Below are 19,220 nucleotides of genomic sequence, written 5' to 3'. Positions count from 1 at the left end.
TCGTATCTTTTGCGAGTGGTTTTGAATTTGGCTGGAGGCCCAGGCTTTGGCTGCGCTCCAGGTGACTGCGGAACCGGGGGCTGCTTGACCCTTCCCTGTCACTCACTCTGGGAACGAGCAAAAAAAAGAAAGAGAAAGGGAGACGGAAGGACGAAGGAGAAAAAGACTAGCGGGACAGGAGATTCTCTTTCAGGGGCCCTGAGAGATGAGAGTTTAATTGGCCATCGATCCATCAGAAGGTCCTCTGGCTCCTGCACCCACTTAATGATTGGCCATGACGTCAGCCTAAATACTCGCGCTAATGAGTGACTTCCCACACAAAAACTCCTTCTATCCCTGCCGCAGGAAAACAGCTCCAGACACTGGTGCAACATCAGACCACCAACGACCATCCGAATCCACAAACAGCGCTTGAAAGCGTTCCTAATAGTCTCGTTTACTGATTTTTTCTTCTGTGAGGCTTATGTCAAAGTGATAAAACAACAACAACAACAAAAATGTTACATATAAACAGAGATTTCTCTTCTATTTTTTAAAGGCATTCTATGCAGAAATAACATGATCTTGCCAACCCTTGAATAAATAACAGGAATAGTGCATCCAAAAATAAAAATTCATGTCATTCAGGTCAAACCTGCATGCATTTTTTCCTTCTGTGAAAAGAGGATATTTTGAAGAATTCCTTTAACCAGTTTTTTGGTAAACAATTGACCTCCGATACCTCTATACAGGTTTAGAACAACATGAAAATGAGTGACAGATGGTGTTGATGTAAGTTACAGTCAGTTACGTTTTTTGCTTTTTAATTTACAAGAAAATATCGGAGTTACTTTATTAAGTAACAGCAGTTTTTCCCATTTATAGACTGACAGCTCTCTTGTCCCCATGTTAAAATCACGAGTAAGTGCAGAAGTGCGCCATGTGACCAGGATGTTACTCTAGTAGTTTTATGAATGTAAACATGCATTTATTCATCCCACTCACACAAAAACATATTCAGTATTTCTCAAAATGAATAAAAACAGTGAAAAGCAAATTAAGAATATGACGCAAACCTGTAATATGTTAAATATCACAAATATCCTTTATGTATTTAATCCCATTTTATTAACCAATGTCTCTTATGCTGACCTTCAATGATCCAATTCCAATACTACTAAGCAAAAACTAATTTAGATAAACCCATGTTTCCTTTTTTTTGTTTAATTGCTGGAGTGTTGAACATTCTTCTCCATCTTCTTGAAAGGTTTGTTTGAGCTGTGCCTCTACTACACAGATGTGGATTTACTTTTCCTTCAGGCTGAGGCTTATTTGTTTAACTTTTGTGTGTGAAAGGGCTTTAAATTTACAGAAACTATATAACTTTTTTTATTTTAAGCCCAGCCTAGATGATAAAAAGTAACACAACAGTAATGTAATACATTACTTTCCATAAAAATTAACTAACGCAATTAGTTACTTTTTAAAGGAGTTATGCAATATTGTAATGCATTACATTCAAAAGTACCTTTCCCCAGGACTGTTAACAGAATTTTTATTTTTAGGATACTTTGTTTCACATGGTTCATAGTTTGTTTTGTGCCACCCGTTGGTGTTATGCAGTGCTCTCGATATGTCTGACTGAAGCTCCTTTACTTTTTTTGTTAAACGAAGCCATTGAACAATGAAGAGAAAGGCTTTTCTGTTAGAAGTCTCACTCATGCAGAAGTTTTGGGTGGTTTGACGTAGTATCCACGTCATTTCTTTTTTCTCCACAGATAATTCACTAGGTTTTGCACATTCTTGTGTTCTTGTATCCCGTTTTTTGGCCAATTTGATTAAATGCTTCCATCCAGAGGATTACAGTACACTACAGCCAATATAAACCCATCCAAAAAACATCCACATGAAATAAAAAAACGGTCTGCCCATAGTAAACGAGAAGCCCAAATAAAATATCCAAACACTTGTTTGCAATGGTTAGTCTTTTCCCCTTCACTTTCAGTCATCCAATAGATTTAGATCCTTAAAAAACAATTGTAGGGTTCTCTACAAGATACAAACCTAACATATGAAGCTCAAAATATTTTCACATTTTATTCTACGACATCTAATAGATCAGTAATGCCTCTTTAACGCTTTTACTTGTCTTGAAAAAGGCAGTTGTTAAGTGTCTAAATGGGACTACATTAAACGTCATCACACAGAACCAGGTAAACTCATCTACTCATTAGTTGCTTTCAGTTTCATAGCATTTATAATTGTGCTCTTGCAATCTAGTCAAACTTAAACGTCTAGGGGAAATGTTTTTAGATAATGAATGATAGAGTGGTCAGAAGCGTAATGGTGGTGACGTTGAAGTCATGTGACCGTGGTGTAGATTGTTTATAGCATACATTCAGCTTTTTACTTTTGGTGATTTTATTTATGCTTCAAAACTCAAAAGTTTCATTCATTTGTGAAGATCATCATGCAAAAAACAAAACATGTAAGAATCTAAAACTTTTGTTGGTCACAGTGCTTATTTTCTGCAATAATCCAAAAGTCTATGAAAAAATCCTATTGGGTTTCTGTCGAGGGAACCAAGGTCTTGCAAACTGTCTACTTCTATTCAATGGCAAATTTAAAACAGCATACAATATTTATATAATATGTAACAAAAACTCCAACTCCATTAACAATAACAGATTACACATTTTATTAGGATTAAGATGACAGTTACAAAGTTACCAAATGAAGACAATACACTGCAAAAGGAGCCTCATCATCTCTCAGAGCTTAAACACACTGAGGTCAGACGGTGTGAGTGTTACAACACAAGCGTTTAAGAAGTGGCACACTTAAATCTGCAGGGTCGAGTTAGTAGTGTTGTCTGAAACTAGGGATGCACCGATATAAAACATTTTGGCCGATACGGATAACCGATATTTTATTTTTATTTGAAAGCTGATAACCGATTTGTTGGCCGATAAATCCATATCCAAATTTATATATACTTTTTGAGAGCCTGATTATAAAAAAGATCATAATTTAAAGCCACATCCCAAACACTTCAACATAAGCAGCCTAGTTTGAACAGTGTAAATTTTAAAAATAGCTTAACTCTCCCATTACCAAATTTCATAAAAAGTCTTACAAATAAATAAAATAATGCATAAATAATGCAAACAAGTCATCTCAAGTCAAGTGTTTCTGAAGGATATAATGCATTATTTATCGCCTTTAAGATATCGGACAAACTTTCTTATCGGGCCGATACCGATAACAGAAAATTGAGCATTTATCGGCTGATACCAATATGGTGGCTGAAATATCGTGCATCCCTATATGAAACATAACGTAGATAGCACTAGTGTAGTAGTTGACAGTGAGCTCATCACTAAACTGCTGTAGTCTCTGTGCTGTTCAACCAAAATGCTTTCACATCAAGATAAATCCTCCTGCACCTTCCGCCAAGGACACCGACTGGAGAGTTTGTGCGCACATTATAGGACCAAGCACGGTGTTCAAGACCTTAAAAGCAGACATGGCTTCAATGTTTTGAAATATCCAAAATCTCCTGCATTAGATCAGGACTAAAGAAGGAGGTTAGAAATGTGACTCCCTAATATTCTAGCCCCTCACTCGTGTATTTACTGAAATTCATTTTAAAGTTGCATTTGCCTTTAAACTAATCCCAGGAGACGTGTTGAAATGCAGGGAGAGAATTCACTAATGCAAAGACAGACTCAGTGCACTCAAACTCAACCGGTAAACTTCAGTCAAGTAAACAAAGTGATGAAAGTTAGTGTGACATGAAAAGACGGTTAAGCGAACAAATGAAAAGTCCCTGAGAGATGTTGGGGACCCCTAACTCACACACATAAGCACCATTCACTATATGACACCAAATGAAAGCTGTAATTCAATCAGCTTGGTGGTTTTGTTACAGTGTAGCATATACACACAAACACAGCTGGACTAAGCATAAGTATAATTTGTTGCTTTAATTCAAACGTCCTCGAACCTCATTGTCGTCACATTAAGAAATTATTTTATACTGAGACAACAACAAAAAATTAAGACAAAACCCAAATGGTTACATCAGTGTACATAAAACAACTTTTCAATGAAAAGTTACGCTCAAGAACACCGTGGGGCCATCTGCTTAACGTTTACACTAATTCACAGAGAACAAGAATGTGGACAATACCAAACTAATACTCATAGGAGGGACCACTACAAAAATGAAGATCTGTTTTTAGGGTCCAGGTTAGCAGATAGACTTAGACTTAGGAGCAGGACATGACCACACAGATACTGCCTGCGTGCAGGAACACAGGTTCAGCGCTAATCACTGGGTTGAAAAGGGGGCCTGGGCACCAAATTAGCTGGGATTCAATGGGGACTGGGGGTCTGGAATGCATGTTGTGGAAGAATTAGAAAGGAGAAACGAGAGGGGGTTTACATCTCATAGCAAGTGAAATTCTGGATAAAAATATTTTTATAGTTGCAGATAAACTATGCATTTTATTTTAAAGGGCACATTTGTTTTAATTCATGAGGTTTCGGATGTTCTTTTTGGGTTTCCTTGTGTTGATGTTTTTAGTGTGAACAGAGCCCAGTATAAAAAGTTGAGGAAGGGAGAGGAGAGTGAAACAATGAATAATCCTCTGTTAATTCTGCCCATTTATCCATCTGCGTCCCTCCCCTCTTCTCACAGGAGGGCTGCTGTTAGCAGCGGGTCTCATAGATGCCACTGCGACCGATGTAACGCACCCATTTGATGACATCGTGATCGCTGTAGTTGAGCTTCGGCTCGAAGACCTTCAGGTAACGCACTTTCAGTCCTGATGGAGCAAAAGGTACCTGGAAAACAAAAGAAAATGGATCCTTAGCTTCATTACACAGAGACTGCATTCCCAAACCAAGCACCTAAAGAAAATCTCAAAACAACCTAGTTTAATTATAATATTATAAGCATAATTGACATGCCACTTAATAGAACATAAAAAATTTCCATCCATCTTTAGAGACCATGCTGTGTGAAAGAGGGATTCAAGCTGACCTCAAAGTTCATGGAGATGGGTGGGCGAGCCCACTTCTTTTTGTCATTAGTTGGTAGCAACTCAATCTCAGCGCTGATCTGAGATTCCTTCATACCAGCCATTCGCTTGATCCTACAAAAAAAAGAACAATATGAAAATAAAAACATGTCACCACTTACATTTTAACTCACCCATTAAACACTTTAAATTCTCAGAAAGATTTTCATTTGCATGTTAAGTACCAATCCTTGGAATTTATAGCTTTAAATGAGTATATTTACTATAAATGTCTCCAAAAAACATTCTGATATTGAAATAATAATACTCAACTGAGTATTTGGACGGAGGGATGGATGGTGTATTTAAAGCAACAGAAAGATGAATGGACAGATGGATGGATGGAGGTATTTAATTATAAGGTTCTATCTGCATTCAGAGTAGTTTTGGGATATTGAGCTTCAAAGTTTTTGCATTCCATTCGACTGTGTAGATAGAACCTTATTGTTTTTTAAATAAAAATCCCATATTGTATACAACATAAAAAAAAATCTATCAATGTAAATAAGTTGTCACAGAACAACAATATGGGAATAACTCAATTTTGACAAATGTCAGATAGAACCTTATAATTCCAAGGGGATGGTATTTATGTCGATGGGTGGAGTATTTGGATGGATGGATGAAAGGATAAATTATTTGGATGGGTGGATGAATGGATAGCTGAATAGATCAAATAAAAACTATCCGTAGTTTCATACATCTGGTCCTTGAAATTACAAGTGTAAAACTCTGGCTTTTTCTATGACAGCGGAAGCATAAGTTAATATGACTTGAAGCAAGAACAAAGCAAATTTAGTTTTATTATAAAATCCTCACTCCTAAGTAAAAGAGTACAAATCTGAACAGTGGGATTGGAAACTGAACATTTTGAGGGAAATGTAAGAATGGCCAAAACAGATGTAACTGCAAATGAAGAAAATGAACTTGTACAGTAAAATCAAGCCGTACTTCCAAACAATGGCGTTCTCACTGGCTTTGTACTTGGCTTTCCCCTTCATACAGATGACCTGAACCCCACTGGTGTTGAGTGGAGTAGGAATGCGCACCTGTAGAGAAACACACAGGATTTCCAATGCAATATTTACCACTTTGAGAATAATGAATATTATTACTGCTGTCAGTCTCACCTCTATCTTCTGTGCCAGCAGGGAGGGCTTGAAGTTGGACTTGATCACCACCTTCACCTCCAGCTTGGTGCGGCCCACCTCTCGGACCAATGGGATGACCCGGAAGGGGAGGATGATGTCTTTAGTGGTACGGTACCTGAGAAAGGGACACCGTAACTGTGCTGTGTGACACTCAAATGCACACACACACACACACGCTCTTCACTGACCTCATGAGCTCATAGTCTCCATCGGGAGGGATGAAGCTAATACTGCGCTCCGAGTCAAACTTGCTGAGACGGACACACTGATGGAACGTGCAGTCATCGATCGCAATGGACTGTTTCCCACTGCAGCAGGAGACACAGAGGAGAAAAACGATGAGGAAACTATGAAGCATGAGCAGAGAGACTAAACACACATCACTCATCAGGGGTGGGCAGCATGACAGTATACTGTGTGACGGCAGAAAACGGTCAACAGGTTTATATTCTGATATACAACACAGGACGCTTTCAGATTTCTACTGGAGGGAAGGGCTGTGTATGCATTTAAATATGCACGTAAAGGAGCATGTAGAGGAACATCATGACATCACAAATGGGGTAATTGCAAATCCTGGTGTTTCAGAAAACTCATTTTAAAATGTTTTGAGTCATTAAATTTTTTAGGTTTTTATTGTGGAATGATTTTCAGTTTCATATATATATATATATATATATATTTATTAGGGGTGTAACGATACGAGTATTCGTATTGAACCGTTCGGTAGGAGGCTTTCGGTTCGGTACGCGGTACGCATTATGTACCGAACGGTTCGTTGGACTAATTAATTATATTTGAAAAAAAAAAGAAAAGAAAGTGAAATATAATGATATGCGTTAAACAAGGTAGCCCAATAACCCAAACGACGTGACAGGCAATGCCCCTGACACCCCGAAGAAGAAAAAAACACCAACTTATATGTTTATGTTAGGCTACTCAGTCAGGCGCTCGCTCACTCAGTAGTAAGCTAAAATGGTGATGGCAAGAGAGTGGTGGATAAAAAAAACAACAACGGTATGTCGCATCTGCTACATGACAATAGGGTACACCAGCGGGAATACAAAATTAAAAAAGAAAAATTAAAAAATAAATAAAAAATAAAAAACACCAGCGGGAATACTTGAAACATGTCAACTCATTTACGCCGACATCACCTTAGTGTGTCAGTATCTGGAAAAAGACGAAAAAAAGGAGAAACATACGCGCAACAAACTATCCTCGCAGCATTTAGGCAGACATTTCCAACGGATTCAAACAGGGCAAAAGACATCACCGCAGCGATTGGTAGGCTTCATTTACATTAGAGCCGCGGATATGAGACCTTACTATTTACCATTCATTCTATCATCACCATTATAGCTTACAGGCAGTGTTAATTTCGTTGACGAAGACTATGACGAAAAATATTCGTCAACTAACCTTTTTCACGGACGAAAACTAAATAAAAACTAAATAAAAAGTCAGATATGATGACGAAAAACGTGACGAAATATAACTGACACTTTAGTCAACGAATAAAAATGAGACGAAAATATATGGGAGGGACGAATGGAGAAGAGATCCAATCAGTGCGAATCTTTGAGGGTAGGTTGATCTATGCAGAAGCAGCCGAGCCATTTTAAAAAGCCGCGGCAAATGCAAGCGCAACAGCTAAACAAAGCAGCAGTTACACAGAAAAGAGAACAAAGATGAGTTTGCTCTTGGGTCGTAAATGTATCACTGATTATTTTTGTACCTACTTATGTGTAATGCTATGTTTTAATATGAGCATTTATTAAAACAGAAATGTGTATTTTAAGAATACATTTTATAACGTGCTCCAAGCATTCAACACATCAAGTTGGCTTCAGCCCCGCGATGCGGGAAAGTTGAACTGAGCAGAGCAGCTGGTTACTCGCGTAACACTGAACCGAGCTCTCTTTCAGGACGTTTGCGTCCTCCTGCACCCTGAACGAACAAATACAAATCGCATTTTAAATAAACATAAGAAAAAGCGAAAAGTGAAAGAGCTCAATTCAGCAGCGTGGCGTTCTGGTGTTCAGGGAGCAAGCAGAGACGCGTCTCAAAGTCTTCTTGCTTTTGTACCGACAACAAATACATACTAAATATGTGGAAATACCCGTCTTGGAAAGTGTATTCGAAAAAGTCGGTAGTTATGTCTTCAGTGAAAGTAAAGCGTTGGAAAGAACTCGGATGCGTATCTTTATGATGGATGCATTTGTCTCTTAAAGTGACCGCGCCTAATTTACTAGCTCTGCTGTCAGTGTCTTTAATGTATGAAAATGAAAGTAAATCACTCTTGATTGAATTACTTTGTAGTTTTAACAAGAATTTATCCAAAGTCAATCCGAAAATCAGATAGAATAGATTATATTGTTTTACTAGTGACTAAAAAAAAATAAAAAAAAATTATTAGGGACCTGAGCATGTTTTGCTTAAGTGTTTCTTTCTTTAATTTCTAATGCAACCTTTTCACACCACAGACTGAACCAAATTAAGCATTGCATCAGACATTATCAAGATGAATTTGTTGTTCTGACACAGTTTAACCCTGAGTTATGTCATATTTTATTACCAATTTCTAAACTACAGCAAATAAACTGTGATATTGTAAGAAACGTTGAAGGTGTCTGAATACATTTTGGTTTGATTGTGTATTTTATTTTACAGTGAAGACTATGCAGTGCTATTTTAAATGAACAAAAACAAACTTAAAAAAATGTAAACTTTGTGTAAATAGCACAAATAAAGAAATATAATGAACATACAATACAAATATAATATAGGTGGTTGTCTATTTCAATAATACTGTACTTCATCTTGAAAGAATGTCATATGCATTGCATATCATTCAGGACGAATGCATATCTTTTTCAGAGAGCATGTTTATTTTTCATTGAGAGCAGGCCTTATGTTTATTTTATAAATACCATTCCATAACAGACTGATGGAAACATTTAGTCAAGTCAACTAAGTTGACTTTGTTCCACTAAAAAAAAACTAGACTAAGACTAAAAGACTTAAGACTAGACTAAGACTAAAACTCTTATGATATTTAGTCAACTAAAACTAGACTAAGACTAAAACATTTCAGATGACTAAAATGTGACTAAAACTAAATGGTGTGTTATTCAAAAGACTAAGACTAAGACTAAATCCGAATTTGCTGTCAAAATTAACACTGCTTACAGGGAATCCAAAGTGCACACAAACACCAGACCTATACATATACAACTATGATCAGCTGTTCCTTCATCTTGGCTGAGCTTTCAACGTTGTTAAGGGAAAGGATGAAGCTGATTGGTTAGTTCTTGTCACATGACCCGTGGTGCGTTTGCGGCATTCTGAAAAGTTGAGATGTTTTTAATTTTTGCTGTATCTAAAAGGTACTGAACCGAACCGTGACATCAGTGTATATATATATATATTATACATATTTTTTTTTTTTTATGTAAAATTAAATAAACCACATTAGTTTGGCCTTATGAGTCATTAAATGGCATTTAGGAAATTAGTAACAAGCATAAACAATGTATCTCCATCATGTGTTCTATGGTTTACTCACCACAGTGGCTCTCACATTTCCATTTGAGTGTCATCCAACTCACCTTTTGCCCGAGTCATCAGTCGTGCCACCTTTGCCCTGCTTGTCGATGACAATCTTGTCGTTCATGCCGAACTTGCACTCTGGCATTCCGCTCAGGTAGCTCTTCATCACCACACGCCCTGAGACATGTGCGCTCAACACCTGACCTGCACGCACAAAACATCACTATGTGCAGCTTCATCACAAAGTAATGAATGATGGTCAAATTAACCATGTGGTACAGTAACTCTCACCCTGCGGTGACATCAGCAAGTTCACACTTTCCAGTACATCCAGGAAGAGTTCGTTGCGGCGATATTTGATGCCCTCCCGTCTCCAGCCGATCTGTCCGGTGACCTGACTGGTAATCTGAGACTGCTCCTCTTTCGTCTGAGAAAAACACCAAGTGTAGAGTGTGAGAGAAATATGAGCACCGCCAAACAAGAAGCCAGATATTTGAAATTGCAAGAAGTCATGTAAAGCTTTGTGAACACAACTTGGAAAATATAAAAGTGGGGTATAGATTGTTTCAGGGATGATGTATTTGTAGGCCGAAACCCAGGAACGAGTTAGCATTTTAGCACAAAAAAATCGAGTGGAGTTCGTTTATATTCATAAATGTGCTCATTTGTGAAGATTATCATGATGAACAAAACATGAATGTACCATAAGCCTTTGTTGGTCACAAGCTTAATTTCTGGCATAATCCGAAAGTCAATGGGAAATTTCTCTTTGGTTTCGGTTGATGATAGCTTCGGATTGGCCTACAAAAACACGTCATCACTGCAGTGCTCTATAAGTGTACAAATACAGCTGTGCTTACATGATGCTGGAAGCAGTGGGTTACAGGTCATCAGGCACGTGGTGAGCAATGATGTGAAGATAACAGAGACATTAATACACAGTTCAGTTTCCACATACTTCAACAAATTCAGATTTCAACACTTCTGTTAAAGCTATATTAACTGTCCTTTACATATTAGAAAACCTAATGGACCAGATGCTGGTGTTTCGAGCAGAACGCACCTGGCTCTTGATACCCTGTTGAGTAATGAAGGTCTTCAAGGCTCCGGTCTCAGAGTTCTGGGGGTACCCAAAATCCAGGATCTCTACAGTAAGGGCAAAGAGAAAAACTTTGACAGTGCTGAACTAATACAGCAGTAAACAGCAGCTCTACAGAATCCATGAAGTCAAAATTGTAGTTTTGGTTTTGGACTTTTTTTTTTCATGTCGATCACTGGTCATCTAATATCCTGGTGTACTCCTAAAAATGTTGTTAAAAATATAATCGGATTTAAATGAAATGCAATTGTTTTAATTTAAATTAAACGTTGTTCAAGTAAAGTTTTTAAATGATATTACACTAACGCTTATGTTTTATATAGCTTCCCAACTATCATATGGCTACATAAATAAAAAGTCTTTGTGCATTCTTTTAAGTTTTTATAGGTTTGCTACAGGGAAGGGAACTACAGCTTAAAAAAGAAAAAAAATCGTCAACAAAGAAATTGTGCTCATCAATCTGTCATGAAGTTTTAGAAGTCAGCATCACAAGGGATTCTAAGTTTCATTATAATGTTCAGTCCTGAAGATTACGTTCTGTAGAGCTGCTTTACAGCTGAAAGTGAATTTGTTTCATAACTGATTAACTGTGAAACACTGAGTGTTGTTTTCCTGTTTATTACTGTGAAGCTGCTTTGAAACAATCTGTATTGTATGAAGTGCTGCTCAAATAAATATGACTTCACTTGTAAATCAACAGCATCCATCTCAGAGAGCAGAGGAGATGTCTGTCTGTCTGTCTGTCTGTGCAGTATTTTCTTTAGGTTTTGATTTTCTCATCGCCATTTCATAAAAATCAAAACCTAAAAAAACAACAGCACAACAGTTGTGGGAGACTTCATGGCTGGAACTGGAGGGAAAAGAAAACTCAACTGCAATATAATCAATGTTATGGCCAAGCAACATTTAGGCGGATATCTTTTTACTTTCGTAATCATTTAAAGATAATTCAGGAAAGTATTGGATCAGGAAAGTCATCGTACCATCTAGAAGCTCGTAGATCAACACAAAGTTGTTCTTGATGTTCTCCTCGCTGATCTTGCCGAAATAGGCCGCCATGACGTCACACATCTTATAGAGGAACTCAAACACCATGGCAGCGTTGACATTCTGCTTGGTAACTGCAGCCAGCCAGATGTTGGAGCGCTTGACGTGGAAGAAGCTGGTGCGGGCGATGTTAGTGACGGGTGAGCGCACCTGCTGGCGAGCGTGGATCACGTTCACACGGAACGCATCCACTGCATTCCTCCTGCAGAGACACCATCAAGATCTAAATCATCAATAGATTAATTCACTGAAATTGAAACTGTAGTTGCAGCCTTATTCTAATTCAGGTTGGAATCCTGCTAAATCATTAAATAGTTCTGGGGTCCGTTCTTCGATATCATCGCGCTAATCTGGATCTGGCTAATCTGGTTCTTTGAACACACCGGTTGTCGATGATTAGTATGGCTGGAATTAGTTATCTGAGATAATTGGGGGTTCATGGTTTGGTTTAAAAGGGGCCATGCATCGATACTCGAAACCACGATTAGCAGTGCAGCGATTGGCTGGCGGCAAAACAGCAATGTGATGATGTCATATAACCAAAAAGACACCAAAAGACGAAAAACTTGACTTTTATAAGAAAACAGCCAAGAGAACAAAACTATAATAGATCAATAATAAAAAATATATATATATATATTTTTTTTTACATGATTCCCAATTATTTATATTCATGAATTCTAATATTTGTACTGGCTTTACATTTTTATTTTAATGTAGTAATTAGCAATTCATATTTCAAATAAAATTTTATATTTGAACAGATCTGTAACATCGCAGCATCAATTAAGGATTCTTAACGGGCAAGATCATGTTATCTGCATCTCCTGCGCTCCATCAAGCCACTCCCATAATATCCATCATCACTCAAATTAATGCACGACTCTACATTATCTGTCTGGAAGACTCGAATTAATCCTATTATGACGTAAATTATTTTATGACGAATAAATCTTTTAGTGAGTAAAACTGGCTGTGTCTAGAGCATTAAAGACTACACAACATTATTATATTATCTTTAAATTAATTTTGTAATAATTATTATTTTAAATTATTGTCCCTGTATCAGTAGGATCCTCTACTTATAAAGTAGAGGTGGAAATGGGCTGACTTTAAGTATCAATTCTGATTAAAAAGATGCGATCTAATCCTCTTTACATGAAGTAAACCCTCCCGAGCAGGTTTAAGCTTACAGACCTGTTGCTATGAAAGCAACTCCAAAATGAGCTGCGCAGAACCAACCAATCCAAGATAATGCTAAATCATCAACAATCAAATCCAGCTAACTGAGTCAGCGACGTACGAAGAACGGGACTCTGATGTCAAAAACTTACAGCTAGAGCAAACAACACCTCAACTGAATTGAAACCTCACTGTTCAACTGTTCAACCTCAATCACACTCTACATGGAAAGCAACGTGTAATATCCTAATGAGAGTGCAGAAGAGATGTGACTTTTACAGTAGATTTCAATAGTTCTGCATTATCATACTGCTAGAACAACAGCATGATACTCTAAAAGCAAAAGCATACTTTGCGTTTTACGCATACACGTAGGTCCAAGTACAGTGCCTATTAGGGCTGCACGATGTGTTGTTTAAGCATCGATATCGCGATGTACGAATCCACGATAGTCACATCGCAGGATGTGCGACGTAGGCTGTCGTAGGTAATCCGTTATTCATTAACTGTATATGCCAGCTGCTCCCCGGCCCTTGACGAATGTGATTCGTGGATTAATTGCACAGCAATTTTAAAATTTGAAGTCCTGTCAGTTTAACAGGGCAGAGAGAGAGAGAGCGCGAGAGAGAGAGAGAGATCCGTGGCCGCACGCTCACCGTTTTCAAACAACACGAGCGCTGTCTTGCTCTCTCTCCCTCGCTCATATTAATCAATTGACACGATGGTGTCGATGTTTAAATAATTTAAAATGAGAATGTATGTGTGCTCACCCATTTTTGTTTGTAAGAAAATTTTTTGATTAGATTTCATATCGCAATATATATATTGCAGAAAAATTAAATGTCACAATGTCATTTTTTCCCAATATCGTGCAGCCCTAGTGCCTATGTTGCAAATTTAGTGAACCAAATTAGTACAGGTGTACTATATGCACACCATACGATTTTAGTAAGCATGCTCCTTTTGTACGCACCAGTCGGAGACTGTAACAACAGCTGATGGCCGCAGTGGCAAGTGCTTGTGTGAAGGGGTTAAGAGAGAGCTACAACCTTAGTTTAAAAGAGTTCAAATACATTTTTGGTGGTCAAAACTGCTGCAGAAAAATACAGCAGATGCTGGTCAAAGATTTCTGGAGCACATGTAAGGACCGCCTGTGTTCGCGCACACTATCAAATGGAGTATACTTTGAAAGGCGACGTGTTCGGCTGTATGCATACACATACAAAACGAAGTAAACTTTGGGCTTAATACATACAAAAATACATATCACATCCATCCAAAAACTGCATAAAAGAAAAAGTCAAATTTCTCAAAAGTCTAATTTTTTATTTACATTTTCTAATTACATTTCTGTGTCAGCCAAGCATCTACCACTGAGATGATTGGGAATGCTAATGGAAAGCTCCCTTCAGGAATTATTTGCGTTCTTACTGAAGGATGTGGGGATGGTCATTTAGGTTAATTTTCCTGACCAGCAACCTCCGATCGTTATCTGAACATTAACCATTAATGAATAAAATTAGAATAATAAATTAGTATTAAATAAATAAAAAAATTCACCTGTTTATTTTAACATGCAAACAACAACAACATACAAAACCTGGACACAAACACCCTCAAATTGGCATAGTCTTTTTTTTTCTGACAGACATAAAAAATAAATAGCAAATTTATCTCAGTGTACAATATGTCTAGGTTTTTTTTTTTCCGTTGATTATAAGGGTGCACTCTTTGTGCACTTTTTAGGCTATAATCCATTCAGAATTTGAATACATTCACTTATGGATTCACTCTCTGATAATCATTTATCCAATATCACATCAGTTAACTAAGTGAAGGTGAAGCAGGTGCACATCTGTAGACATGCTGCTTAATAAGACCTATAACATGCAATCAAAAAATAGATCACAGGGTTTGTAATCAAGCTTATGTTTTGTTTATCACTGGGTTTATAAATCATCATTGCTTCATTTCAACGGTCTGTTTTTAAGCTGCATACATGGTTTCAAGCCCTCTCTTCTTCTTCTTCCCAGATTTCCCTTTCCTCCAGGCAAACTCGTCATGCTCACACACTGCCACTCCATCTAATGATCTCTCTTTCTCATAAAGCCCTGCATGCTATATGAACACACACACACACACACACACACACACTGTGACAGTATGAGCTGAACACACACACGACAGTACGAGCTGGCAGCGATGTACAGACCCACAGTATCCATAGAAACCCTTCTCTGAACACACCATCTCTGTGGTTTTAAAGGATGCCAGGATCTTCCAGAAAGAACTTGCACACAATCAGAAGCCTAAAATTCATTCTAAAATTCTAACAGTGATCTAGAATTCAGCCCTTTTCTATTTCTAACAGTGAAAGTAGGACTGAAGGTGGAGATGGAGCATTTGACTGCTGTTATTCCCACAAAGGCCAATGAAACAAACAGATCTGACATCCGACGGGGTGATTATGGAAGGAAAAGAAATGCGAATAAGGCAGCACATCAACACATCAGATCATGAACATGAACATGAACGACACGTTCCCTTGATGTCACAACCTAGAGCTACCTCCTGTTGGGAGTAATCAAAGCCCATCTTCTCCACACCTGAAACACAACGTTACGATGACTTACCCGATGTCATCCCGGTAGACACGCGAGATCAGCACCTCGCCCTTGTGGTTGTAGATGAAGAGTCCTCCGATCATGGTGCAGTTCTTCTCAGTGTCCACGGGCCATGCTAGAAAACTGGAAAAAAAAGAGGCGGAGCCAAGCTGTCAGTCACTGGACAGAGAACGCATTAAAAAATAAAGGACACAGATTGTAGATTGTACACATGCACCATGATAATATTTGTTCCGGTTGAATCTCCTAATTGTATTTTTTTTTTTATTTGCTGTCTTACAGTCAACTGCTTTGACTTTTGATTGTTTTCAGTTTTGTTAAAAATTAACACACACACAAAAAAAACATCTCTGCTTCTGAGGCTTAACAAGAGATTAAAATGCACAACCACAGAGTTGCTGAAAACATGACTACTAGATAGTCTACTAATAACCTGCTCATGTTATCCTCTCTCAGAAAAGACCTAAAATTACACCTAACAGAAATCACGGCAAAAAAATCAATAAAAAATCAATAAGACGAAACAAAACATGCGATCATACACACAATGAGCAGACCGTGTGTGTTCTCTCATCAGGCTGTGGTTCATCTGCCTATTTGCGGTGAAATCTTCACTGATTTTTAAAAGTAAATGTGAGAATAACTTCATATATAAAAAATTATTAAAATATAACTCATCAAATATGATAAATTAAGCTTTTGGAACATATGCAAATGTTCATATTTTGTCTAAAGGTTGAATAGTGTTCCAAATAATTTTTTTCCCGATAATTTTATGTCAGATTTTACATTCCCAGAGACTGACACACACACACACACACACACACACACTCACCTCTGGCTAACAGGAACTAAATCTGAACCTAATGTGGGTGCAATCTCTTCAATGAATTATAAGTGAAGTTATTATAACTATATAGCTAGACTACATAGCCTGTGTAGGATTACAACCCTCTCAACAATAAAACCTGTCACATTCGTTCCTGTGCCTCCGAGTATATCTGAATACTCATAAGAACATCACATTTTGATGATGATGTCATTTCTCAGCTCTACAGCATCATGGCTGCTCATGGTAAAATAGAAGAGTTCACATGGCAATTATGTCCGGGATTTTATAAGGTTTCTATTACGTCCAATATTGATTTTTAATCAGTATGTGATTTTTCGTGATTCTCAGCAACATATTTTATGCCTGCCCACCGAGACTATCTCGCCTCAACTATATATATATATATATATATATATATATATATATATATATATATAAACATGCTGTTTGCTTTCTATATCATAGCATCAATAAAACAGATTGTATAATTTAATTTAAATATCTTCCCGAGATAGTTAACAGTAAAGGTATGTGGCGATAACAGCGGCTATTTCCCTTAAAACGCAGAGACATCACGATTTAAAACGCATTACATTATGTTTTCTTTAACTATTGTTTCCCAAATACTCAAATACTCCCTGTTATTGATTTAACACATTCCCATCAGTGAATCAACGTATAACACCCGCGTCCGGCTGGTTAGCTGGTTAAGCTAACTACCTTTAACTAGCCCCGCGCGGCGGATTCCCGCCCTCACCTCTGTGTGTCAGTCACTCGGTGTCCTCCGGACGGGTCCGGCTCAGCAGAGACAGCTATGTCCGCTTCTGACCGAGGCTCCGTGTAATCGATAGTATGGTGTTTTAGGCTGAGGTCACCGTTCAATCGTGAATCCAAGATGTCGCCGCTGCTCACTCCCTCTGCAGCCGTCACTGGACACGCGCACGCGCGCACACATGTCGGGTTCACGATGCTACACAATGTTCGACACTGTTCATTTTTGTTTTTAAGCTTTGCCAACCTCCACAGAAGAAAATAAGATAATTTACACATAGTTGTGAGACATAGTAGCAGGTAAGAAACAAAACGATACAGTCACACATTGGTTGGAGCATAAGAAAAAAAAATATTTTTGATATTTAGAAAAATAGAAAATAAATTTTTTTTTTTTTTTCATTCAACCAATCTTTTTTTCAGGCTATTTTTTAAGCAAACTTCTACAAAGATGATTCTCAGCTATGTTATGAAAGATATATAACATAATTATTCGATGTACTATTTTACTTTATTCAATGTGTGCATAAAATGTTCATAAATTGCTATTCCCATTCTATAAAATGTATCTATATACTGCATTTGATTTGCATAATAATGTGTTATTGGGGCAAACCTTAATGAAAAAAAGAAGTGCAATAATGGGAGTTATAGCTTGGCAACAGTTTTATAAGAATATCTATATTTAAAAGAAATATTAATCTATAATTTCTTTCCTTATTGACTTGTGTTTCCCAAAAACACCTGATTAACTTGATGTTTCTCCTGGAGTCCTCTACAGAAGACATGAATGAAAATTATGCCGTTTCGTAACAAAAAGTAATATTTCGATTTGAAACCCCATAACATAACAGTGGTTTATTTTAACATTTGATGTAACATTTTTTAAAATTAGTAAGATTTAAATGATAATTTAAAACACCATCATATTTCCTGTGCTAATCAATATCAGTCATATCTAAAGATCAAGGAGAGGGAGTGTATATGATCAAACCTCCAAACATCTGATATTTTTTAAAAGCCCTAATGTGCTCAGGAGCCTACAGGACATCCAGAAACACTGTGGCATGTGTCTCAGAGAAATTCACTAAAATTTCCTGTCCTCTATATACAGAGGACAAAAGCCTATGCCTGGGTCCAAGTATACGTGTTTAGGTAAAGAATAAATGCCTTTGTAGAAAATAAATTGTGCACACTTGTTTTGAATGTGCGTAAATCTTAAAGGTATATCACAAAAAAAAGAAAAAAAAGAAAATGGTCCGTGCAAATAATCTAATATTAAATGCCACTTAAGTATACTTAGAGTACAAGTCTTAACACTTAAAGGGTTAGTTCACCGAAAAATCAAAATTATTTCTGTGTTCATCTTCAGTTCTCTCTTCACAGCAGTTCAGTCAGTGTACTGTTTGAGTGCATGCATTACTCCGGGATATTGGTTTGTTTGAACTCAGAGGGAGTGTCAGACACATTAAAAAAGTTAACAGCTTAAGTCATTTGTGGATGAATGCTTATTGGAGACGAGAACCGTTCCAAACGATTCAGTTCGATTTGGTGAACTGGTTCTAAAAGATCCGGTTACATCCAATGATTCGTTCATGAACCGGATATCCAGACTGCTCTGATTTGAACTCTCTCTCACAACAGACACGGAAGAGAAGACAATGCTGAATAAAGTCGTAGTTTTTGCTATTTTTGTACCAAAATGTATTTTCGATGCTTCAAAATATTCTAACTGACCCTCTGATGTCACATGGACTACTTTGATGATGTGTTTCTTACCTTTCTGGACATGGACAGTAGACCGTACACACAGCTTCAATGGAGGGACTGAGAGCTCTCGGACTAAATCTAAAATATCTTAAACTGTGTTCGGAAGATAAACGGGTTTGGAACGACATG

General features: G+C 37.4%; 1 protein-coding gene across 1 annotated transcript; it reads right to left on the bottom strand.

Moving 5' to 3' along the window:
• Positions 1 to 2,653: 2,653 nt before the first annotated feature.
• On the bottom strand, positions 2,654 to 17,500 carry LOC127934399 (AP-2 complex subunit mu-B). The gene is made up of 11 exons (XM_052531771.1): positions 17,308 to 17,500; positions 15,728 to 15,841; positions 11,849 to 12,114; positions 10,830 to 10,912; positions 10,058 to 10,193; positions 9,826 to 9,970; positions 6,403 to 6,522; positions 6,194 to 6,329; positions 6,015 to 6,112; positions 5,027 to 5,138; positions 2,654 to 4,827 (listed from the first exon to the last, which is right to left on the bottom strand). The coding sequence occupies exons 2-11, from the start codon at positions 15,799 to 15,801 to the stop codon at positions 4,693 to 4,695; spliced, it is 1,305 nt and encodes a 434-aa protein (XP_052387731.1). The 5' UTR covers positions 15,802 to 15,841; positions 17,308 to 17,500; the 3' UTR covers positions 2,654 to 4,692.
• Positions 17,501 to 19,220: the final 1,720 nt, after the last annotated feature.

The sequence above is a fragment of the Carassius gibelio genome, chromosome A18 (genome assembly GCF_023724105.1).
Source record: "Carassius gibelio isolate Cgi1373 ecotype wild population from Czech Republic chromosome A18, carGib1.2-hapl.c, whole genome shotgun sequence".
Classification (NCBI taxonomy): Eukaryota; Metazoa; Chordata; class Actinopteri; order Cypriniformes; family Cyprinidae; genus Carassius; species Carassius gibelio.
The sequence above is the reverse complement of the archived record's forward strand: the minus strand, read 5'-3'. Positions and strand labels throughout refer to the sequence as shown.

Excerpts from the sequence above, each read along its gene's own strand:
- LOC127934399 (XM_052531771.1), bottom strand. The coding sequence starts at position 15,801 with ATGATCGGAGGACTCTTCATCTACAACCACAAGGGCGAGGTGCTGATC. Across the intron at positions 6,330-6,402 it reads GGAGACTATGAGCTCATGAG|GTACCGTACCACTAAAGACA; the intron begins GTCAGTGAAGAG and ends TCCCTTTCTCAG. Across the intron at positions 6,113-6,193 it reads TGCTGGCACAGAAGATAGAG|GTGCGCATTCCTACTCCACT; the intron begins GTGAGACTGACA and ends GTTTCTCTACAG.